Below are 26,587 nucleotides of genomic sequence, written 5' to 3'. Positions count from 1 at the left end.
ATTGCCCCGTTGCACTCACGTCGGTAGCCATGAAGTGCTTCGAAAGGCTGGTCATGGCTCACATCAACAGCATCCTCCCGGATACCCTAGATCCACTCCAATTCGCACACCTCCCCAACAGATCCACCGATGACGCAATCTCTATTGGACTCCACACTGCCCTTTCCCACCTGGACAAAAGAAACACCTATGTGAGGATCCTGTTCATTGACTACAGCTCAGTGTTCAACACCTTAGTTCCCACGAAGCTCATCACTAAGCTAAGGACCTTGGTACTAAACACCTCCCTCTGGATCCTGGACTTCCTGATGGGCCGCCCCCAGGTGGTATGGGTAAGCAACAGCACGTCTGCCACGCTAATCCTCAACACGGGGGCCCCTCAGGGGTGCATGCTCAGTTCCCTCCTGTATTCCCTGTTCACCCACGACTGCGTGGCCAAAGACGACTCCAACACCATCATTAAGTTTCCTGACGACAAAACAGTGGTAGGCCTGATCACCAACAACGATGAGACAGCCTATAGGGTGGAGGTCAGAGACCTTACAGTGTTGTGCCAGGACAACCACCTCTCCCTGAGCATGACAAAGGAGCTGATCGTGGACTACAGGAAAAGTTCCGGGCCGATCAGGCCCCCATTAACATTGACGGGGCTGTAGTGGAACGGGTTGAGAGTTTCAAGTTCCTTGGTGTCCACATCACCAATGAACTATCATGGTGCAAACACACCAAGACAGTCATTAAGAGGGCACCACAACACATTTTCCCCCTCAGGAGACTGAAAAGATTTGGCATGGATTCCCCAGATCCTCAAATTCTGCAGCTGCACCATCGAGAGCATCCTGATCGGTTTCATCACCACCTGGTATGGCAACTGCTCGGCGTCTTACCGTAAGGTGCTACAGAGGGTAGCACGTATGGCCCAGTACATCACTGGGGCCAAGCTTCCTGCCATCCAGGACCTATATAATAGGCGGTGTCAGAGGAAAGCCCTAACAATTGTCAGAGACTCCAGTCACCCAAGTCATAGACTGTTCTCTCTGCTACCTCACTGCAAGCGGTACCGGTACGCCATTTCTAGGACCATAAGGCTCCTTAACAGCTTCTACCCCAAAGCCATAAGACTGCTGAACAATTAATCAAATAGCCACCGGACTATTTACCTCGACACCCCCCCTCCATTTGTTTTGAACACTGCTGCTACTCGCTGTTTATTATCTATGCATAGTCACTTCATCCCTACCTACATGAACAAATTACCTCGACTAACCTGTACCCTCGCACATTGACTCGGTACCTGTACCCCCTGTATATAGCATCATTATTGTTATTTTATTGTGTTACTTTTTATAGTTTTTTACTTTAGTTTATTTGGTAAATATTTTCTTAACTCTTCTTGAACTGCACTGTTGGTTAAGGGCTTGTAAGTAAGCGTTTCACCGTAAGGTCTACACTTGTTGTATTTGGCGCTTGTGACAAATAAAGTTTGATTTGAACATGCGTGTCTGTATTTGTGCGCCTGTGTGTGTGTGTGTGTGTGTGTGTGTTTGCGCGCTCATGTACCTGTGTGTGTGTGTGTGTGTGTGTGTGTGTGTGTGTGTGTGTGTGTGTGTGTGTGTGTGTGTTTAACAGCTTACTGAATCAGCTGCCCTGAACCCACCCATCAATTACACCCATCATGTGGCAGCGCTCCGACACGAGCGTCTGCACAATGTCACCATGCTTCATAAAACCATCAGTCCCTGGGTCCATACTGTTAGCACACTGCTTCTCTGGGATTAGGGGCTCACATGACAAACACTCTCTCTGGCAGCCTGCTGCCCAGGAGAACTGATTCTGTATCAGATCTTCCATAACTCAATCCTACTCTTCACAATATGAGCACAGTGACCAAAACAGCTCTGGGCCAGTTAGAGTAACCAGATAAAAACACAAGTGGGGCCCAAAGCAGAGAGTCTACAGGGAGAGATGGAGAGTCCAATTATGGTGTGCTAATCTAGTGGAATGGTGGGAGATACACTATATATACAAAGTATGTATGTGGACACCCCTTGAAATTAGTGGCTTTGGCTATTTCAGCCAAACCTGTTGCTGACAGGTGTATAAAATCAAGCACACAGGAATGCAATCTCCATAGACAAACAGTGGCAATAGAATGGCCTTACTGAAGAGCTCAGTGACTTTCAACGTGGCACTGTCATAGGATGCCACCTTTCCAACAAGTCAGTGCATCACATTTCTGCCCTGCTCGAGCTTCTCAGGTCAACTGAAAGTGCTGTTATTGTGAAGTGGATGCAAGATGGCTGCCTCACTTTGAGTCCTTAGGAAACTATGCAGTATTTTTTTTTCATGCATCGCGCTGACAGAGATAAACTCCTCTCTGGGAGGAGGAAGGGCGGGGATGTATGCTTCATGATTAACGACTCATGGTGTAATCATAACAACATACAGGAACTCTAGTCCTTCAGCTCACCCGACCTAGAATTACTTACAATCAAATGCCGGCCAAATTATCTCCCAAGAGAATTCTCGTCACTTATCGTCACAGCGGTGTACATTCTCCCTCATGCAGACACCAAGACGGCCCTCAAGGAACTTCACTGGACTCTATTTAAACTGGAAACCATATATCCTGAGGTTGCAGTTATTGTAGCTGGGGATTTTAACAAAGCAAATTTGAGAACAAGGCTACCTAAATTATATCAGCATATTGAATGCACTACGCGCGGGTGTAATACACTCGATCACTGCTACTCTAACTTCCGCGATGCAAACAAAGCCTTCCCCCGCCCTCCCTTCGGCAAATCCGACCACGACACAGGCCATCTTGGTCTTACCGTCTTATAGGCAGAAACTCAAACAGGATATGTACCAGTGACTAGAACCATTCCATGCTAGTCTGACCAATCGGAATCCACGCTTCAAGATTGTTTTGATAACGCGGACTGGGATATGTTTCGGTCAGCCTCAGATAACATCGATCTATACGCTGACTCGGTGACTGAGTTTATAAAGATGTGCATTGGAGATGTTGTACCCACTGTGACTATTAAAACCTACCCTAACCAGAAACTGTGATGGACCGCATTTAACCATGGAAAGACATCTGGGAATATGCCTGAATATTAACAGTGTAGTTATTCCCCCAGCAAGGCAATCAAACAAGCTAAATGCCGGTACAGGGACAAAGTGGAGTCGCAATTTAACGGCTCAGACACGAGACGTATGTGGCAGGGTCTACAGGAAATCACAGACCACAAAAAGAAAACCAGCAACGTCACGGACACCGACGTCACGCTTCCAGACAAACTAAACACCTTCTTTGCCTGCTTTGAGGATAATACAGTTTATGGACATATTAAATCTCTCCCTATCCCAGTCTGCTGTCCCCACATGCTTCAAGATGGCCACCATTGTTGCAGTACCCAAGAAGGCAAAGGTAACTGAACTAAATGACTACTGCCCCGTGGCACTCACTTCTGTCATCATGAAGTGCTTTGAGAGACAAGTCAAGTATCATATCACCTCCACCTTATCGGCCAGCCTAGACACACTTCAGTTTGCATGCCGCGCCAACAGGTCCACAGACGATGCAATCACCATCCCTCTGCACACTGCCCTATCCCATCTGGACAAGAGGAATACCTATGTAAGAATGCTGTTCATTGACTACAGCTCAGCATTCAACACCATAGTACCCGCCAAGCTCATCATCAAGCTGGAGGCCCTGAGTCTCAACCCCGCCCTGTGCAACTGGGTCCTGGACTTTCTGACGGACCGCCCCCCAGGTGGTGAAGGTAGGAAACAACATCTCCACTTCGCTGATCCTCAACACTGGGGCCCCACAAGGATACGTGCTCAGCCCCCTCCTGTACTCCCTGTTCACCCACGACTGCGTGGCCATGCATGCCTCCAACTCAATCATCAAGTTTGCAGACGACAACGTCCAGACAGCCTACAGGGAGGAGGTGAGGGCACCCGGAGTGTGGTGTCAGGAAAACAACCTCTTACTCAACATCAACAAAACAAAGGAGATGATTGTGGACTTCAGGAAACAGCAGCGGGAGCAACCCCCTATCTTCATCGAAAGGACAGCAGTGGAGAAGGTTTTTTAAGTTCCTCTGTATACACATCACAGACCAACTGAAATGGTTCACCCACACAGACAGGGTGGTGAAGAAGGCGCAACACCGCCTCTTCATCCTCAGGAGGCTGAAGAAATTTGGCTTGTCACCCAAACACCTGACACACTTTTACAGATGCGAGAGCATCAATCGAGAGCATCCTGTCGGGCTGTATCACAGCCTGGTACGGCAACTGCACCTCCCTCAACCGCAAGGCTCACCAGAAGATGGTGTGGTCTGCACAGCGTATCACTGGGGGCACACTACCTGCCCTCCATGACACCTACAGCACCCGATGTCACAGGAAGGCCAAAAAGATCAAGGACAACAACCAACCGAGCCACTGCCTGTTCACCCCGCTACCATCCATAAGGTGAGGTCAGTACAGGTGCATCAAAGCTGAAACCGAGAGACTGAAAAACAGCTTCTATCTCAAGGCCATCAGACTGTTAAACAGCAATCACTAACTCAGAGAGGCTGCTGCTTGCATTGAGACCCAATCACTGGCCGCTTTAATAAATGGATCACTAGTCACTTTAAACAATGCCACTTTAAATAATGCCACTTTAATAATGTTTGCATATCTTACATTACTCATATGTACAGTGGGGCAAAAAAGTATTTAGTCAGCCACCAATTGTGCAAGTTCTCCCACTTAAAAAGGTGAGAGAGGCCTGTAATTTTCATCAACTATGACAGACAAAATGAGAAAGAAAATCCCATTGTAGGATTTTTAATGAATTTATTAGCAAATTATAGTGGAAAATAAGTATTTGGTAAATAACAAAAGTTTATCTCAATACTTTGTTATATACCCTTTGTTGGCAATGACACAGGTCAAACGTTTTCTGTAAGTCTTCACAAGGTTTTCCCACACTGTTGCTGGTATTTTGGCCCATTCCTCCATGCAGATCTCCTCTAGAGCAGTGATGTTTTGGGGCTGTCACTGGGCAACACGGACTTTCAACTCCCTCCAAGATTTTCTATGGGGTTGAGATCTGGAGACTGGCTAGGCCACTCCAGGACCTTGAAATGCTTCTTACGAAGCCACTCCTTCGTTGCCCGGGCGGTGTGTTTGGGATCATTGTCATGCTGAAAGACCCAGCCACGTTTCATCTTCAATGCCCTTGCTGATGGAAGGAGGTTTTCACTCAAAATCTCACGATACATGGCCCCATTCGATCTTTCCTTTACACGGATCAGTCGTCCTGGTCCCTTTGCAGAAAAACAGCCCCAAAGCATGATGTTTCCATCCCCATGCTTCACAGTAGGTATGGTGTTCTTTGGATGCAACTCAGCATTCTTTGTCCTCCAAGCACGACGAGTTGAGTTTTTACCAAAAAGTTATATTTTGGTTTCATCTGACCATATGACATTCTCCCAATCCTCTTCTGGATCATACAAATGCTCTCTAGCAAACTTCAGACGGGCCTGGACATGTACTGGCTTAAGCAGGGGGACACGTCTGGCACTGCAGGATTTGAGTCCCTGGCGGCGTAGTGTGTTACTGATGGTAGGCTTTGTTACTTTGGTCCCAGCTCTCTGCAGGTCATTCACTAGGTCCCCCCGTGTGGTTCTGGGATTTTTGCTCACCGTTCTTGTGATCATTTTGACCCCACGGGGTGAGATCTTGCGTGGAGCCCCAGATCGAGGGAGATTATCAGTGGTCTTGTATGTCTTCCATTTCCTAATAATTGCTCCCACAGTTGATTTCTTCAAACCAAGCTGCTTACCTATTGCAGATTCAGTCTTCCCAGCCTGGTGCAGTTCTACAATTTTGTTTCTGGTGTCCTTTGACAGCTCTTTGGTCTTGGCCATAGTGGAGTTTGGAATGTGACTGTTTGAGGTTGTGGACAGGTGTCTTTTATACTGATAACAAGTTCAAACAGGTGCCATTAATACAGGTAACGAGTGGAGGACAGAGGAGCCTCTTAACCTGTCTGGGCCAGTGGGACGCTTGCGTCCCACCCTAATCAACAGCCAGTGGAATCGCGTCGTGCGAAATGCAAAACCTCATAAATGCTATAACTTCAATTTCTCAAACATATGACTATTTTACAACGTTTTATAGATACACCTCTCCTGAATTGAACCACGTTGTCCGATTTCAAAAAGGCTCTACAGCAAAAGCAAAACATTAGATTATCTTAGGAGAGAACCCAGCCAGAAATAATCACACAGCCATTTTCAAAGCAACTAGCATGCATCACAAATACCCAAACCACAGCTAAATGCAGCACTAACCTTTGACAATCTTCATCAGATGACAATCTTAGGACATCATGTTACACAATACATGCATTTTTTGTTCGATCAAGTTCATATTTATATATAAAAACAGCATTTTACATCGGCGCGTGACATTCAGAAAATCTTTTCCCTCAAATGCTTCCGATGGATCAGCGCTACAATTTACAAAATTACTATTCAAAAACATTGTTAAAATTTAATATTGTCATTCAAAGACTTATAGATTAACATGTCTTGAATGCCACTGCTTTGCCAGATTTAAAAATAACTTTACTGGGAAATCACACTTTGCAATAAACGACGTGGTATACCCAGCAAAATAGGCTAGGCAATACATGTTGGAGCCATCTTGGAATGATCAACCATCAAAAATACTATTGTAAATAAAACCTTACCTTTGATTATCTTTATCAGAAAGCACTTCCAGGGATCCCAGGTCCATAACAAATGTAGTTTTGTTCGAAAAAGTTAATCATTTATGTCCCAATTGTTAGCGCGCTCCGAAGGCTACTGAAAATGTACCGTGCTGAGTAGGACTTGTCATCACAAATGTACAAAAAAAAACATATTTAAGTTCGTTCAAACATGTCAAACGTTGTATAACATAAATCTTTAGAGCCTTTTTCAACCAGAGCTTCAGTAATATTCCATGGGGACGTTTGCATTGTCTTTCAAAACATTTCGAAAGGGGAGGGTAGCCATGGGGGGCCGCATCATAATGGTAAATGGCCCTCCACCTGTGACCACTTTCCACAGCCTCTCTTTAAGTCAGTTTTGATAGTAGGAGACTCAAACCACTTTGTAAAGACTGGGGACATCTAGTGGAAGCCTTAGGAAGTGCTAAATAATTCATAAACCCCTGTGTGTTTCAATGGCAAGTGTTTGAAGTGATATCCACACATCAGATTTCAGTTTCCTGTCAGGATTTGTCTCAGGGTTTTGACTGCCATATGAGTTCTGTTATACTCACAGACACCATTCAAACAGTTTTAGAAACTTTAGGGTTTTTTCTATCCAAATCAAACAATTATATGCATATTCTAGTTACTGGGCAGGAGTAATAACCAGATTAAATCGGGTACGTTTTTTATCCGGCCGTGCAAATACTGCCCCCTATCCCCAACTTAAAGAAGAAGTTACAGGTCTGTGAGAGCCAAAAATCTTGCTTATACTTATTTTCCACCATAATTTGCAAATAAATTCATAAAAAATCCTTCAATGTGATTTTCTGTATTTTTTTTTCTCATTTTGTCTGTCATAGTTGACGTGTACCTATGATGAAAATTACAGGCCTCTCTCATCTTTTTAAGTGGGAGAACTTGCACAATTGGTGGCTGACTAAATACTTTTTTGCCCCACTGTATATACTGTATTTTATGCCATCTATTACACCTTGACTATGACGCTCGGCCATCGCTCATCCATATATTTATATGTACATATTCTCATTCACCCCTTTAGATTTGTGTGTATTAGGTAGTTGTTGGGGAATTGTTAGATTACTTGCTAGATATTACTGCAACTAGAAGCACAAGCATTTTGCTACACTCGCATTAACATCTGCTAACCATGTGTGTGACCAATAAAATTAGATTTGATTTTGATTTGAAACGTCTAGGAGCAACACCGGCTCAACCACGAAATGGTAGGCCACACAAGCTCACAAAACGGGACCACTGAGTGCTAAAGAGCTCGGCACGTAAAAATTGTCTGTCCATTGCAACACTCACTACCGATTTCTAAACAGCCCCTGGAAGCAACGTAAGCACAATAACTGTTTGTCGAGAGCGTCATGAAATGGGTTTCCATGGCCAAGCAGCTGCACACGAGCCTAAGATCACCATGCGCAATGCCAAGCGTCGGCTGTAATGGTGTAAAGCTCGGAGTGAGCCTTTTAGTTCCAGTGACGGGAAAGCGAGGTCCATACAGAAATGGTTAGTCGAGATCAGTGTGGAAGAACTTGACTGGCCTGCACAGAGCCCTGACCTCAACCTCATCGAACACCTTTGGGATGAATTGGAACGCCGACTGCGAGCCAGGCCTAATCTCCCAACATCAGTGCCCAAGCTCACTAATGCTCTTGTGGCTGAATGGAAACAAGTCACTGCAGAAATGTTACAACATCTAGTGGAAAGCCTTCCCAGAATAGTTATAGGGGCTGTTATAGCAGCAAAGGAGTGACCAACTCCATATTAATGCCCAGGGTTTTGGAATGAGGTATTCGCCGAGCAGGGGTCCACATACTTTTGGCCATGTAGTGTATTCACTATAGGTCTCACACCTTTATCTGTTACTGCATCACTATTGCTCATTAGCATACATTAATGTGTTCTGATTAGGTCTCAAACCAAGTCCTTAGGGTTAATGACTGAGCTGTTAATTACCCTTGTTAAGCCTGTATCTTCCCCCTGCCACCTTCCCTTAATTGCCCAGCACAAGCCATTGGTCAATAGGTCTTAGTGTAGGTCTTATCTAATCAATGGAATCCTCAATGGAATCCTCACCCTATGGCCAACTATGGAGAGTAAGATTGATCCAGGAAGTTTTAGGAGGGTAGAGAGGGCACCTGAACTGGAGTGATTGATAATAATGCCTGTGTAATCAAATCTCAGGCCAAAGTCAATGCTGCAGGCTACCCACTGCAATAATAATATTCTCTGCCACAATCACAATCTGAGGCCTTGTCCCGAATGGCACACTGTCTTCCCAATATAGTGTTCGGCTTTAGGGACCACTTTTTATATCGGGAATTGGGTGTCATTTGGGATGCACCCTGAGAATTATGATGCAGTTATTTAATGGAGAGCTCATGGGTAGTTCAAATGACAGGTTCTTGCAGATACAGTACACTTCCTATCTGCATTAACCTTTCTATTTTATGTTTATTTTTGCCGTGTCTCTATGCACACACACACACATTAGCACACACACTTTTCTTTTCTCATGTTTTTGTTCCACTTGACTTTTTAAAAAGACTTTTTTATAGTATTACTGATATTGATTACTGTATTGTTGGGAAAGAGTAAGCAAGAAAGGCAGTTCACTGTACTTGTGCACATGACAATAAAAACGGGAATATAAATCAACATGGAATAAGAGAAGTGTGTAACATTACAGCAGACCTAGCTGGATAAGAGTCCAATAATCCACTGGAGCATATCGTACCAATACATAACTATGAGTACAGAAAAAAAGGTGCTATCTAGAACCTTAAAGGGTTCTTCGACTGTCCCCATAGGAGAACCCTTTAAATAACTATTTTTGGTTGCAGGTAGAACCCTTTTGGTTCTAGGTAGAACCAGAGTTCTACATAGAACCCAATATAATTCTACCTGGAACCAAAAATCTTTGTTCTATGGGGACAGCCAAAGAACCCGTTTGGAACCCTTTTTTCTCAGAGTGTACTGGAAAACTAGTCAGGCAGACAGGCCGATACAGTGCCTTGCAAAAATATTCATCCCCTTTGGCATTTTTCCTATTTTGTTGCATTACAACCTGTAATTTAAATAGATTTTTATTTGAATTTCATGTAGTGGACATACACAAAATAGTACAAATTGGTGAAGTGAAATGAAAAAAAATTACTTGTTTCAAGAAATTCAAAAAAACTGTAAAGTGGTGCGTGCATATGTATTCACCCTTTGATATGAAGCCCCTAAATAAGATCTGGTGCAACCGATTACCTTCAGAAGTCACATAATTAGTTAGATTGCACAGAGGTGGACTTTATTTAAGTGTCACATGATCTCAGTATATATTCACCTGTTCTGAAAGGCCCCAGAGTCTGCAACACCACTATGCAAGGGGCACCACCAAGGAAGCGGCGCCATGAAGACCAAGGAGCTCTCCAAACAAGTCAGGGACAAAGTTCTGGAGAAGTACAGATCAGGGTTGGGTTATAAAAAAATATCAGAAACTTTGAACATCCCACGGAGCACCATTTAAATCCATTATTAAAAAATGGAAAGCCTATGGCACCACAACAAACCTGACAAGAGAGAGCCGCCCACCAAAACTCACGGACCAGGCAAGGAGGGCATTAATCAGAGAGGCAACAGAGACCAAAGATAACCCTGAAGGAGCTGCAAAGCTCCACAGCGGAGAGTGGAGTATCTGTCCATAGGACCACTTTAAGCCGTACACTCCACAGAGCTGGGCTTTACGGAAGAGTGGCCAGAAAAAAGACATTGCATGAAGAAAAAATAAGCAAACACAATTGGTGTTCGCCAAAAGGCATGTGGGAGACTCCCCAAACATATGGAAGAAAGTACTCTGGTCAGATGAGACTAAAATTGAGCTTTTTGGCCATGAAGGAAAACGCTATGTCTGGCGCAAACCCAACACCTCTCATCACTCCAAGAATTCCATCCCGACAGTCAAGCATGGTGGTGGTGGCAGCATCATGCTGTGGGGATGTTTTTCATCGGCAGGGACTGGGAAACTAGTCAGAATTGAAGGAATGATGGATGGCGCTAAATACAGGGAAATTCTTGAGGGAAACCTGTTTTGGTCTTCCAGAGATTTGAGACTGGGATGGAGGTTTACCTTCCAGCAGGACAATGACAATAAAGCAACACTCGAATGGTTTAAGGGGAAACATTTAAATGTCTTGGAATGGCCTAGTCAAAGCCCAGACCTCAAACCAATTGAGAATCTGTGGTATGACTTAACGATTGCTGTACACCAGCGGAACCCATCCAACTTGAAGGAGCTGGAGCAGTTTTGCTTTGAAGAATGGGCAAAAATCCCAGTGGCTAGATGTGCCATGCTGATAGAGACGTACCCCAAGAGACTTGCAGCTGTAATTGCTGCAAAAGGTGGCTCTACAAAGTATTGACTTTGGGGGGGTGAATAGTTATGCATGCTCAAGTTTTCAGTTTTTTTGTCTTATTTCTTGTTTGTTTCACAATAAAAATATTTTGCATCTTAAAAGTGTTGTGTTGTGTTAATCAAATGATACAAACCCACAAAAAAATATATTTTATTTCCAGGTTGTAAGGCAATAAAATAGAAAAAATGCCAAGGAGGGTGAATACTTTTGCAAGCCACTGTAGACAGGCAGGCAGACAGCTCCTGACCATTATATAGGCCAGACCTCAGCCTGTGTCTCTCCCAGCAGGGGATTGGCTTGTCAGGCTAGTTTGGCTTTCCACAATTTTTTCCAATTGGCTGTTTAGAAACAGTAATTTGGGGTTGTATTACACGGTTGTTATACAGTGATAGAAGCCCCAAGGTCTCTGTTCTGCACATGGTAGCTGGTGGATCTGATTTGGTGGTTGGTTGACTGACTGTGTGGGAGTGTGTTTACCGGTAAGAAGACATTTATTTTAGTGACAGAGTAAGTAGCGTATATTGACATTTTTGTGTAGAAGCAGGTATAGCAAACTTGTCAGATATAGATGTTATGCAGATGTTGTACATTGACCAACTGCAAACATTAAGAGGAAACATAATACTCATACACATACACCTTTTTCTTTGTCTCTCTTTCCGTGTGTGTGTGTGTGTGTGTGTGTGTGTGTGTGTGTGTGTGTGTGTGTGTGTGTGTGTGTGTGTGTGTGTGTGTGTGTGTGTGTGTGTGTGTGTGTGTGTGTGTGCGTGCGAACGCAGGCTAACGATGCCTCGGGGAACACCTGGAACTGGCTCTACTTCATCCCCCTGATCATCATCGGATCCTTCTTCATGCTCAACTTGGTCCTGGGTGTCTTATCAGGGTAAGTCTGACCCAACACACGCACACACACAGACAGACACACATTCACACAGACAAACACACACACACACACACACACACACACGCCACACACACACACACACACACAGACATAGGGTTTAGGGAATCATGGACCAGACTTTGCATACAAACCACTCATTTTATTAGCTAGGACAGGATGACAACTAGAGCACAAACAAAAAGGATGACAACAAGAGCCACGGTACCCTATACTAACCTATTCTATTGACAGGTGAAGTAGTAGGAGGTGTGTGTGTGTGTGTGCATGTGTGTGTTTGTGCTGTGCGTGCGCATAAATATGTATGTGTTTGTGCTATGCTCATATATGTACAGTATTTGTTTGCGTGTGTGGGTGTTTGATCCTGTGTCTCCAGTGGAGGGGCTGAGCGGAGCCCACTCAGGCTGAAAGCCTAGCTGGCCTGATGGGGAGAGCTTCCCCATAAAGAAATGTGCATTTACAGGGACAGCATTACCATAATGAAATGAGCCGGTGCCGCTGGAATAGCCATGTAAATATGGAGAGAGTTGAGGTTCCAGATTTATCTTAATGAAAAGCCTATCGGAAGTCACTTACATCCCCTCTTCAGCAGCGTTCAATCTGAGTCAACATTCACTCTCTCTTTCCCTCTCACACACTTTATCTTCTTCCCTTTTTCTCTCTTGCCCTCTCTTTTAATATGGGATGCATTATTCACCCACGCACACACACACACACACAGGCACACAATGTCTCCCATCAGCCCTATGAGGAGACATCCTGTTAAGAGTTACGTAGTATGGCTACATGTTTCTGGTCAGGTGCTGTGTTTACATTTTCTGGGAAGCCTAATCTCCTACTCAGTGAATGGCTAGCTCTCCTCTGTCTGTGTGTTTTGTGTGTGTGTGTGTGTGTGTGTGTGTGTATTATGTGTGCATATGTGCGTGCGTCCTCCATCTCTTCTGTCCTTCCTGAACCCAATGACACTCTGCCTTAAGGCATGCTTCCCATCTGAAACAATTTGGAACAGTTTGTGCATATATTATGACGTCATTTTGTGATGCTTTTGTTCGTTTTGGTCTTCGGGTTTTTTTCCGACTGTGCAAATCCCCAAATTCTCGAGGAAAGACGAAATTCAGAGCCAAAATCTAGGCCTTTCGTCGTCATTGGTCAATAGTAGGGATTCTTCAATTAAGTGTTTGTTTTCATTCTGCGACAGACAAATTGTTTTCATGCTACTTTTTTCACTTGAGAAATACTGCTTAGTTAGATGTAAAATTGTGCAACTAAGATCTCATTTATTAACTTATCTTACATATATTCTCAGTATTTCTGGTTACAGCGTCTCAAGCTGGACAAACAGTACTATTGCTGCTTTTTTTTGTTTTTCAAGCGAAGGTGTTTTAAGGGAGTATGCGAGCACACTCGTTCGGCTAGGCGCCAGCCGAATCAAAGTATGCTGACGCCTTTAGCTTCAAGATCCATGGCCATCTTGCCTCCCTTCTCACATTCCACAGCTTACCACAATATAATATCAGCCATCACTCCAGTGGTTGAGCTAACAGAGAGATGACAGTGTCACTTTTGGGTAACATAAAATTATACTGATGATACCGCATTCATTTTGAATTCTTCCAACTGACGGGAAATGCATCTCAACTGAAATGACACTGAAAACAGCTAAAATAGAATTCAGTCGCAAGATTAGTAATCTCCCACTCTCCTTCTCTCCCTCCCTCTACTTGCTCTCTTTATCTCCCTCTCTCTCTCTTCTCACTCTCTCGCTCTCTCTTCTGTGTTTTAAAATGGCCAGATCTTTAATCTTAATGGTGTCCCTTGCTCTTCTCTTTGAACTCAGTGGTCTGTCGGTCTCATTGTCTGTGACAGTGAGAAACACTCCTCTACACACACTGGGTCCGTCTCAACAGGGCTCATTCCATATACATTGTCATTAGTCTAGAAAGAACTGGGTTCCTATAGGGAAGCAGAACTTTATCTGGGCCTAAGGAATGAGTTGGTGTGTGTGCATGTGTGAGTGCATGCATAGGTATGTGCGTGTGTCTTTGTGTGTGTGTGTGTGTGTGTGTGTGTGTGTGAGCATATTTAAAGAATTTTGTAACCCTTTTATCTGTGAGCTGACCTCATCCACACCACACTTTAACAGTGGGAGACATCTGTCTGTTTGTCCATTCATCCATGTCTGTATCTCTGTGAGTTTGGCCCTTCAAAGAGTCCTTTCATGATCCATTCCTCCCAGAGAGGAGAGAAAGAGTGGAACACACACAGAGGCTGAAATGCCATAGAAATTAACCTGTATATTCCAATAGGAGTTTATAGTGTGTGGGTCCATTTGTGTGTGTCCATATTTCTGTGTGTGTGTTCACAGGGAGTTTGCCAAAGAAAGAGAGCGTGTGGAGAAGAGGCAGGACTTTCTAAAGCTGCGTAGACAGCAGCAGATAGAGAGAGAGCTGACGGGATACCTGGAGTGGATATGCAAGGCAGGTCAGTCTCACCTCTACTTCTTCTAATCCGTGTGTGTGTTTCCCACATTTTGTTACATTACAGCCTTATTCTAAAATGGATTAAATAAAACATTTCCCTCATCAATCTACATACAATACCCCATAATTGTCAAATGTCAGTGTGTGGCGGGTCGGACGAAGTCAGGCGCAGGACACAGAACTGAGTAAAAACGTAACTTTACTCGAAAATAAACCAACAAAATATTCCACGCTGGGAAACACACCAGCTCACAGAAATACCAACCACATAACAATGAACAAACACGCACAAAAAACCATGGGGAAAACAGAGGGTTAAATAATGAACATGTAATTGGGGAATAGAAACCAGGTGTGTAAAACAAAGACAAAACAAAAGGAAAATGAAAAGTGGATCGGCAACGGCTAGAAGGCCGCTGACGTCAACCGCCGAACGCCGCCCGAGCAAGTAGAGGGACCCACTTCGGCGGAAGTCGTGACAGTACCCCCTTGGAGCTGCGCGCCGACACCGGCCTCGGGGACGACCCGGAGGACGAGGCGCAGGACGACCCGGGTGAAGACGGTGAAATTCCTGCAGTAACGATGGGTCCAGGATGTCCTCCACCGGCACCCAGCATCTCTCCTCTGGACCGTACCCCTCCCACTCCACGAGGTACTGAAGGCCTCTCGCCCGACGCCTTGAGTCCATGATGGCTCGCACAGTATACGCCGGGGCCCCCTCGATGTCCAGAGGGGGCGGAGGAACCTCCCGCACCTCAGACTGCTGGAGCGGACCAGCCACCACCGGCCTGAGGGGAGACACATGGAACGAGGGGTTAATACGGTAATCAAGGGGGAGCTGTAACCTATAACAAACCTCGTTCAGTCTCCTCAGGACTTTAAATGGCCCCACAAACCGCGGACCCAGCTTCCGGCAGGGCAGGCGAAGGGGTAGGTTTCAGGTCGAGAGCCAGACCCGGTCCTCCGGTGCATACATTGGGGCCTCACTGCGGTCGGCGCTCACCTTCTGCCGCCTGATGGCCCGTTGCAGGCGCACATGGGCAGCGTCCCATGTCTCCTCCGAGCTCCGAAACCATTCATCCACCGCAGGTGCCTCGATCTGGCTCTGATGCCACGGTGCCAGGACCGGCTGATAACCTAGTACACACTGAAAAGGATATAGGTTAGTGGAGGAGTGGCGGAGGGAGTTTTGGGCCATCTCCGCCCAGGGGATGAAAGCCGCTCAATCCCCCGGCCAGTCCTGGCAATAGGACGGCAGAAACCTACCCACATACTGGTTAACTCTCTCCACCTGCCCGTTACTCTCGGGGTGAAAACCTGAGGTACGGCTGACCGAGACCCCCAGGCGTTCCATAAACACCCTCCAGACCCTAGACGTGAACTGGGGACCCAGGTCAGAAACTATATCCTCAGGCACCCCGCAGTGCCGAAAGACGTGGGTGAACAGGGCCTCCGCAGTCTGTAGAGCCGTAGGGAGACCGGGCAAAGGAAGGAGACGGCAGGACTTAGAAAACCGATACACAACGACCAGGATCGTGGTGTTTCCCTGTGACAGAGGAAGATCCGTCACGAAATCCACCGATAGGTGTGACCACGGCCGCTGTGGAACGGGTAGGGGTTGTAATTTCCCTCTGGGCAGGTGTTTAGGTGCCTTGCACTGGGCGCACACCGAGCAGGAGGAAACATAAACCCTCACATCCTTAGCTAAAGTGGGCCACCAGTACTTCCCACTAAGACAGCGCACTGTCCGACCGATGCCAGGATGACCAGAGGATGGTGACGTGTGAGCCCAACAGATCAAACGATCACAGACATCAGACGGAACGTACAGACACCCAGTGTCTGTACGTGAGTGGGCTCTGTAAGTAACGCCCGCTCGATGTCCGCGTCCACCTCCCATACCACCGGTGCCACCAGGCAAGAAGCCGGAATTATGGGAGTAGGATCCGTGGACCGCTCCTCTGTGTCATACAGCCGGGACAGTGCATCTGCCTTCACGTTCTGGGAACCTGGTCTGTAGGATAGGGTGAAAACAAAACTGGTAAAAAAATGGCCACCTTGCCTGGCGAGGGTTATGTCTCCTCGCTGCCCGTATGTACTCCAGATTGCGGTGGTCAGTCCAGATGAGGAAAGGGTGTTTAGCCCCCTCAAGCCAATGCCTCCACGCTTTCAGAGCCTTTACGACAGCCAGTAACTCAGTCCCCCACATCATAGTTACGCTCCGCCGAGCTGAGCTTCTTCGAAAAGAAAGAGCAGGGGTGGAGTTTGGGTGGCGTACCCGAGCACTGAGACAGCACAGCACCTATCCCAGCCTCGGACGCATCCACCTCCACTATGAACGCCAAAGAGGGATCCGGATGAGCCAGCACAGGAGCCGAGGTAAACAGAGCCTTCAGGTGACCAAAAGCCCTGTCCGCCTCAGCCGACCACCGCAGCTGCACCGGTCCCCCCTTCAGCAGTGAGGTAATGGGAGCCGCTACCTGACCAAAACCCCGGTTAAACCTCCGGTAGTAATTGGCAAACCATAAAAATCGCTGCACCTTCTTCACCGTGGTGGGAGTCGGCCAATTACACACGGCTGAAATGCGGTCACTCTCCATCTCCACCCCTGAAGTGGAAATGCGGGACTCTAGGAAGGAGACGGACTGTTGGAAGAACAGACATTGCTCAGCCTTGACATACAGGTTATGCTCCAACAGTCGACCAAGCCCCCTGCGCACCAGGGACACATGCTCGGCGCGTGTAGCGGAGTATATCAGAATGTCTTTGATATACACCACTACGCCCTGCCCGAGCAGGTCCCGGAAAATCTTGTCTACAAAGGATTGGAAGACTGATGGAGCATTCATCAGCCCGTACGGCATGACGAGGTATTCATAGTGCCCAGAGGTGGTACTAAATGCCGTCTTCCACTCATCCCCCTCCCGGATACACACCAGATTGTACGCGCTCCTGAGATCCAATTTTGTGAAGAAGCACGCCCCGTGTATTGACTCGATCGCACTGGCTATGAGAGGTAGCGGGTAACTGTACCTCACAGTGATCTGATTGATCCCTCGATAGTCAATACACGGGCGTAAACCACCCTCCTTCTTCTTCACAAAAAAGAAACTCGAGGAGGAAGGTGAAGTGGAAGGCCAAATGTATCCCTGCCCCAGAGATTCGGAGACATATAGCTGCCGTCTCCTCCTTCAATAGCTGCCGTCTCCTGGGAAGTGCTGCGTCTACCATGAGATTTATCGCACAATCCCCCCGTCGATGAGGTGGTAATTTAGTCGCCCTCTTCTTACAGAAGGCGAGAGCCAAATCGGCATATTCAGAGGGGATGTGCATGGTGGAGACCTGGTCTGGACTCTCCACCGTAGTAGCACCGATGGAAACACCTACACACCTCCCTAAGCACTTACGTGACCATCCCTTGAGAGCCCTCTGTTGCCACGAAATAGTGGGGTCATGATAGGCCAACCAGGGAAGGCCCAACACCACGGGAAATGCAGGAGAATCAATCAGGAAGAGACTAATTCTCTCCTCATGACCCTTCTGCGTTATCATACATAGTGGGGCAGTGGTCTCCCTAACCAGCCCTGACCCTAAAGGACGACTATCTAAGGCATGTACAGGGAAGGCCACATCAACAGGAACAATAGGGATCCCTAATCTAAGTGCAAATGAACGGTCAATAAAGTTCCCAGCTGCGCCTGAATCTACTAGCGCCTTATGCTGGGAATGCGGGGAAAACTCAGGAAATTCTATACACACACACGTGCGCAACAGGGAGCTCTGGGTGAGTCGAGTGCCTACTCACCTGGGATGATCCACCATTGCCCTGCCTGCTGCCTCGACTCCCTGGGGAACCTCCCCAGCACCGACCAGCAGTGTGCCCTCTGCGGCCACGTGGTACAGGAAGTGGTGACCCTCATAGCAGCACCTCCGAGCTCCATAGGTGTAGGATCGGGGGTGCTGGGGGATGAAATGGACGAGCCCCGATCTGGACGTCTGCGGGAGGCCAAAAGGTAATCCAGCCAGATGGATAAATCCACCAGCTGGTCGAGGTTAAGGGTGGTGTCCCTGCAAGCCAGCTCCCGACGAACGTCCTCACGCAGACTGCATCGGTAATGGTCGATCAGGGCCCTCTTATTCCATCCCGCGCTGGCAGCCAGGGTCCTGAAGTCCAGAGCGAAGTCCTGTGTGCTCCTCATCCCCTGTCTGAGATGGAACAAGCGTTCCCCCGCCACTCTCCCCTCAGGTGGATGATCGAAGACCGCCCGGAAGCAGCGAGTGAAATCCTCATAGCGGACCGACGCTGCCGGGTGAACGGTCGCCAGGTAGAGCTCCAACTGGAGCAGGAACCCCTGGCACCCGGCAGCCGTCCCATCATATGCCCTCGGAGTGAGAGCCGAATCCCACTGGGTCCAGGTGACGGAGGGGTGGACAGTGGTGCGTGTTTCTGTCAAATGTCAGTGTGTGGCGGGTCAGACGAAGTCAGGCACAGGACACAGAATTGAGTAAAAACATAACTTTACTCGAAAGTAAACCAACAAAATATTCCACGCTGGAAAACACACCAGCTCACAGAAATACCAACCTTAACAATAAACAAATACGCACAAAAAAACATGGGGAAAAAGAGGGTTAAATAATGAACATGAAATTGGGGAATAGAAACCAGGTGTGTAAAACAAAGACAAAACAAAAGGAAAATGAAAAGTGGATCGGCAATGGCTAGAAGGCCGGTATTGTCGACCGCCGAACGCCGCCCGAGCAAGGAGAGGGACCGACTTCGGCGGAAGTAGTGACAATAATGACAAAGCGAAAACAGGTTTTTAGAAGAGTTTGCAAGTGTATTTTGAGTGACATTTCAGATGTATGTATGGGGACAGAGTTAGTAATTTAAAAATAATGTAACTTTTTAGATGATTTGTTATGCCAAATTTTACTCCTGAACTAATTTAGTCTTGCCTAAACTAAGGGGCTGAATACTTATGCTTCTTTTAGTTATACATTTATTTATGATTATTATTTTTTTAAAAGCCCCCTTTTTCTCCCCAATTTCGATCTTGTCTCATCGCTGCAACTCCCCAACGGGCTCGGGAGGCGAAGGTCAAGTCATGCGCCAAACCGCGCTTCTTAACGCCCGCCCGCTTAACCCGGAAGCCAGCTGCACCAATGTTTCGGAGGAAATAACTTTCAACTGCCGACCGAGGTCAGCTTACAGGCACCCGGCCCGCTACGAGTAGTCGCTAGAGCGCGATGAGCCAAGTAAAGACCTCCTGGCCAAACCCTCCCCTAACCTGGATGACGCTGGGACAATTGTGCGCCGCCCTATGGGACTACCGTTTTAATCCCACTTTGTAACACAATAAAATGTGAAGGAATCCAAGGGGTCTGAATACTTTTGCAAGGCATGTGTGTGTTGTTACTTTAAATGATGGTGATGTGTATGCACTGTACATGGGTATGTACAGTCTTAGAAAAAGGGTGCTACCTAGAACCTAAAAGGCTTATTTGACTGTCGCCATAGTAAAACCCTTTGAAGAACCATTTTTGGTTCCAGGTAAACCCTGTTGTTCCAGGGAAAACTATTTTCGGTTCCATGTAGAACCTCTTCCATAGAAAAACCCAGAAGGGTTGTATCTGGAACCAAAAAGGGTTCTCTCATGGGGACAGCAGAAAAACCCTTTTGGAACCCTTTTTTCTAAGAGTGTACAGTTTGTGTGGGTGTGTGTATGTGCATGAGCGTTAGTGAGTATGTGTGCGTGTGTCGTGGTATATAACCCTGTCCTCTCCTGTTCCAGAGGAGGTGCTGCTGGAGGAGGAGGATGAGAACGCGGAGGAAAAGTCCCCTCTGGACGGTGCGTGGTACAAGAGGAAACATAACCTCCCAGGTGAAAAGCGGGCTAGAGGTCCACACTGTGGCCTTTACCATGGTACCCTACTGGACTACCATGGTACCTTATGGTAAAACAGGCACAGTTAGATACTATTAACCATTCTCATGAATTAGCCTCGCCCATTTTCAGATTCAGACTATGTTGCACCATGTCATTATGTGGTATATAAATCGCTCAATTCGATTCATGCCATATTCAGGGTACCATGAATGTGGTCTGGTTCTCTTTCACCTGGGGTATAGGTATTAATACACTATTACAATGTGATAGAGTATCAGTGAGTGATTACTAAGATCCAGGGAGACTGCTGTAATGAGATGCTTGTCTCATTCTGGTGTCCCTGCACTACATCTTGTTTGTCAGTCTTTTCTCTCTCTCTATTCGGTCTTTCTCTCCCTCTATTTCTATCCTTTATTTCTTAAACTTTCCATCTATATATTCCCCTTCACTCCACTCTTTTTGCCCTCTCTTCTTTTTTCCTCTTCTCTGTTGTGGGCGGTTCTCTTCTTGTTCTCTATCACTACCCCCCTCTCTCTCTTCACCTCTCTCTCTTCTCTCCTTCTTCCCTCTTCTTTCTCCCTCTCCCCTTCTCTCTCACTCCCCCTCCTCTCTCTTCTCTTTCTCTTTCCTCTTCTCTCCGACGTGGACGGTTCTTCCTGCTCCATCTGGAGTGCAGTCATGTCCCAGCTGTTACTCCCCCCAGCCCCCTGCAGCCGCATGTTGTGTTATGTCTATACTCTCAGCCAATTAGGTCTGGTGTGGGAGCCAGGGTTAATTAGGGGGATTTAGAGAGATGACTTGATTGGATTAGGGCTGTACGATACAATGCGCACACACAAACACACAAGCACGAATCTACTCACACACATTTCTCAGGTTAGATGACAGAATGGATGGCTTGTCTACATCTTTTGTCTACATCTTCCTTTGTTTAATAACTTAATTACATGATGCAGATTATTATGCCACTGAATAATATTGTTAAAGCTGAAAATGTCGACGTGGCCAAGGGATATTGAATGGCAGGTTCAAGTTCTATTGTCACATGCACAAGTACAGTGAAATGCTCCACTTGCAAGATCTACACAACAGTGCAGTAATCAATGTCAAAATAGTATAGTTCATAAAAATAAAACATGTATATAATAAAGAAAACATGAGAAATAAGAAACGTTTTATAATGTGCAGGAATACTGGAGTATATGAAGTAGATATGTAGTATTTCCACCTGGCCCATCTGAGTGCAAGCGAGCTGATATACGACAGGTAAATTGCCGAACCTGACGTTAGGGCTGGAAAATTCCAGTGTACCTGTTTTTACATAACAAACATAATGTGCGTTTGACACTAGCACTGCCTTAACGTCAGCCGGAAGCGTTTTGTATACTCAGTGTATAAATACTATAGTAATATACTAGTGGTAATATATACAGTACCAGTCAAAAGTTTGGGCACACATACTCATTCAAAGGTTTGAAGACATCAAAACTATGAAATAACAGATATGGAAACGTGTAAAACAAATCAAAAAAGTGTTAAACAAATTAAAATATATATTTATTTGAAGTTCTTCAAAGTAGCCACCCTTTGCCTTAGACAGCTTTGTACATTCTTGGCATTCTCTCAACCAGCTTCGTGTGGAATGCTTTTCCAACAGTCTTGAAGGAGTTCCCACATATGCTGAGCACTTGTTGGCTTATTTTCCTTCACTCTGCGGTCCAACTCATCCCAAGCCATCTCAATTGGGTTGAGGTCAGGTGATTTTGGAGGCCAGGTCATCTGATGCAGCACTCCTTTACTCTCCTTCTTGGTCAAATAGCTCTTACACAGCCTGGAGGTGTGTTTTGGGTCATTGTCCTATTGAAAAACAAATGATATTTGCACTAAGCACATACCAGATGGGATGGCGTATTGCTGCAGAATGGTGTGGTAGCCATGCTGGTTAAGTGTGCCTTGAATTCTGTATAAATCCCAGAAAGTGTCACCAGCAAAGCACCATCACACCACCACCTCCATGCTTCACGTGGGAACCACACATGAGGAGATCATCCATTCACCTACTCTGTGTCTCACACAGATCTTTATATTTTTTTTCACCTTTATTTAACCAGGTAGGTTAGTTGAGACCAAGTTCTCATTTACAACTGCGACCTGGCCAAGATAAGGCAAAGCAGTGCAACACAAACAGCACAGAGTTAAACATGGAATAAACAAGCGTACAGTTAATAACACAATAGAAAAAAAGAAAGTCTATACACAGTGTGTGCAAATGGCGTGAGGATGTAGGCAATAAATAGGCCATAGTAGCGAAGTAATTACAATTTAGCAGATTAACACTGGAGTGATAAATGAGCAGATGATGATGTGCAAGTAGAGATACTGCTGAGCAAAAGAGCAGAAAAGTAATAAAAACAATATGGGGATGAGGTAGGTAGATTGGGTGGGCTATTTACAGATGGACTATGTACAGCTGCAGCGATCGGTTAGCTGCTCAGATAGCTGATGTTTAAAGTTAGTGAGGGAAATATAAGTCTCCTAGATACGGCGGTTAGAACCAGAAATCTCAAATTTGGACTTATCAGACCAAAGGACAGATTTCCACCTGTCTAATGTCCATTGCTCATGTTTCTTGGCCCAAGCAAGTCTCTTCTTCTTATTGGTGTCCTTTAGTAGGGGTTTCTTTGCAGCAATTCGACCATGAAGGCCTGATTCACACAGTCTCCTCTGAACAGTTGATGTTAAGATGTCTGTTACTTGAACTCTGTGATGTATTTATTTGGACTGCAATTTCTAAGGTGCAGTTAACTCTAATGAACATATCCTCTGCAGCAGAGGTAACTCTGGGGCTTCCTTAACTGTGTGCTTGATGGTGTTTGCGACTGTTTCATGATTAACGTTTCATGATGAAATTCTATGAACATACAGGAACTCAAATCATTTTGTTCACCCGACTTAGAATACCTCACAATTAAATGCCGACCATATTATCTCACATGAGAATTGTCCTCCGTCATCACCACGGCCGTTTACATCCCACCTCAAGCCGAAACCTCGACGGCCCTCAACAAACTTCACTGGATATTATGCAAGCTGGAAACCACATATCCTAAGAAAATAATGTGAAAATAATGTAGATACGGATACGGTGACTGAGTTCATAAGTAAGTGTATAGGAAATGTAGTACCCACTGTGACTATTAAAACCTACCCTAACCAGAAAACGTGGATAGATGGTAGCATTCACGCGAAACTGAAACGAACCATTGCATTTATCGATGGCATGACGACTGGTAATATGGCAGAATATAAACATTGTAGTTATTCACTCCGCAAGGCAATCAAACAAGCTAAACGTCAGTTTAGAGAGAAAGTGGAGTCTCAATTCAACGGCTCAGACACAAGACGTATGTGGCAGGGACTACAGACGCCGAGACCGACGTCTTGCTTCCAGACAGGCTAAACACATTCTTCGCATGCTTTGAGGATAACACAGTACCACCGATGCGGCCCACTGCCAAGGACTGTGGGCTCTCCTTCTCCGTGGCCGACGTGAGTAAAACATTTAAACATGTTAACCCTCGCAAGGCTGCCGGCTTTGACTGCATCCCAAGCCGCGTCCTCAGAGCATGCGCAGACAAGCTGGCTGGTGTGTTTATGGGCATATTCAATCTCTCCCTATCCCAGTCTGCTGTCCCTACATGCTTCAAGATGGCCACCATTGTTCCTGTATCCAAGAAGGCAAAGGTAACTGAACTTAATGACTATCGCCCCCTAGCACTCACCTGTCATCATGAAGTGCTTTGAGAGACTAGTTAAGGTTCATATCACCTCTACCTTACCTACCATCCTAAGTCCACTTCAATTTGCTTACCGGCCAATAGATCCACAGACGATGCAATCGCCATCACTCTGCACACTGCCCTCTCCCATCTGGACAACCGGAATACCTATGTAAGAATGCTTTTTATTGACAATATATCAGCATTCAACCCCATAGTACCCTCTAAGTTCATCATCAAGCTGGAGGCCCTGGGTCTGAACCCTGCCCTGTGCAACTGGGTCCTGGACTTCCTGACGATCCGCCCCCAGGTGGTGAAGGTAGGAAACATCACCTCCACTCCGCTGATCCTCAACACTGGGGCCCCACAAGGGTATGTGCTCAGCCCCCTCCTGTACTCCCTGTTCACCCATGACTGCATGGCCGTGCACGCCTCCAACTAAATCATTAAGTTTGCAGACGAGACAACAGTAGTAGGCTTGATTACCAAAGATGACGAGACAGCCTACAGGGAGGAGGTGAGGGCTCTGGCATTGTGGTGCCTGGAAAACAAACTCACTCAACGTCAACAAAATGAAGGAGATGATCGTGGAGTTCAGGAAACAGCAGAGGGTGCACCCCCCTATCTACATCAATGAGACTGCAGTGGAGAAGGTGGAAAGCTTCAAGTTCCTTGACGTACACATCACTAACAAACTGAAATGGACCTCCCACACAGACAATGTGATGAAGAAGGTGCAACAGAGCCTCTTCAACCTCAGGAGGCTAAAGAAATTTGGCTTGTCACCTAAATCCCTCACAAATTGTTACAGATGCACAATTGAAAGCATCCTGTCGGGCTGTATCACTGCCTGGTACGGCAACTGCACCGCCCGCAACCACAAGGCTCTCCAGAGGGTGGTGCGGTCTGCCCAACGCATTACCGGGGGCAAACTACCCACCCTTCAGGACACCGACAGCACCCGATGTCACAGGAAGGCCAAAAAGATCATCAAAGACATCAACCTACCGAGCCACTGCCTGTTCACCCCGCTATCATCCAGAAGGTGAGGTCAGTACAGGTGCATCAAAGCTGGGTCCGAGAGACTGAAAAACAGCTTCTATCTCAAGGCCATCAGACTGTTAAACAGCCATCACTAGAACACTAGAGGCTGCTGCCTACAGGCATAAATTAGGAATCACTGGCCACTTTAAGGAATGGACACTAGTCATTTTAATAATGTTTACATGTCAAACATCACTCATCTCATATGCATATACTGTATTCTATACTATTCTATGGTATCTTAGTCACTTAATCATGTTTACATATCTGGCATTACTCATCTCATATGTACAGTTGATGTCGGAAGTTTGCATACACCTTAGCCAAATACATTTAAACTCAGTTTTTCACAATACCTAACATTTAATCCTAGAAAAAAATTCCCGGTCTTAAGTCAGTTAGGATCACCACTTTTATTTTAACAATGTGAAATGTCAGAATAATAGTTGAGAGAATGATTTATTCCCAGTGGGTCAGAAGTTTACATACACTCAATTAGTATTTGGTAGCATTGCCTTTAAATTGCAGTCCAAATAAATGTATCACAGAGTTCAAGTAACAGACATCTTAACATCAACTGTTCAGTGGAGACTGCGTGAATCAGGCCTTCGTTATAAGTGAAATAATCTGTCTGTAAACAATTGTTGGAAAAATTACTTGTGTCATGCACAAAGTAGATGTCCTAACCGACTTGCCAAAACTATAGTTTGTAACAAGAATTGTGTGGAGTGGTTGAAAAACGAGTTTTAATGACTCCAACCTAAGTGTATGTAAACTGTCTTCGCTGTGGCTCAGTTGGTAGAGCATGGTGTTTGCAACGCCAGCATGGTGTGTGCAACGCCAGGGTTGTTGGTTCGATTCCCACGGGGGGCCAGTACAAAAACAAATGGATGAAATGTATGTATTCACTACTGGAAGTTGCTCTGGAGAAGAGCGTCTGCTAAATGACTAAAATGTAAAATGTAAACTTCCGACTTCAACTGTATATACTGTTTTCTATACTATTCTACTGTATCTTAGTCCGGTTGCTCTGACATTGTTCGTCTATATTTATGTAGTCTTAATTCATTCCGGCTTAGTTTTGTGTGTATTGGGTATATGTTGTGTAATTTCTTAGATATTACTTGTTAGTAATTACTGCTCTGTCGAAGCTAGAAGCACAAGCGTTTCGCTACACCCGCAATAACATCTGCTAATCTCTTGTACGTGACCAATAAAATTTGATTTGATTTGAAGAAACTTTAAAAGTTATTTTAATTTTCCGCATAGACTGACCTTCATGTCTTAAAG

General features: G+C 45.8%; 1 protein-coding gene across 1 annotated transcript in view; it reads left to right on the top strand.

The window, feature by feature from the left end:
- Positions 1-26,587, top strand: part of LOC115159666 (voltage-dependent N-type calcium channel subunit alpha-1B) — a 254,642-nt gene that overhangs the window by 150,675 nt on the left and 77,380 nt on the right. Inside the window, exons 10-12 of the mRNA XM_029709608.1 lie at positions 11,982-12,085; positions 14,469-14,584; positions 20,379-20,468. Of these exons, the coding sequence (XP_029565468.1) occupies positions 11,982-12,085; positions 14,469-14,584; positions 20,379-20,468 (310 nt within the window). The remainder of the gene's footprint in view (positions 1-11,981; positions 12,086-14,468; positions 14,585-20,378; positions 20,469-26,587) is intronic.

This window comes from Salmo trutta, chromosome 23 (genome assembly GCF_901001165.1).
Source record: "Salmo trutta chromosome 23, fSalTru1.1, whole genome shotgun sequence".
NCBI lineage: Eukaryota > Metazoa > Chordata > Actinopteri > Salmoniformes > Salmonidae > Salmo > Salmo trutta.
The sequence above is the reverse complement of the archived record's forward strand: the minus strand, read 5'-3'. Positions and strand labels throughout refer to the sequence as shown.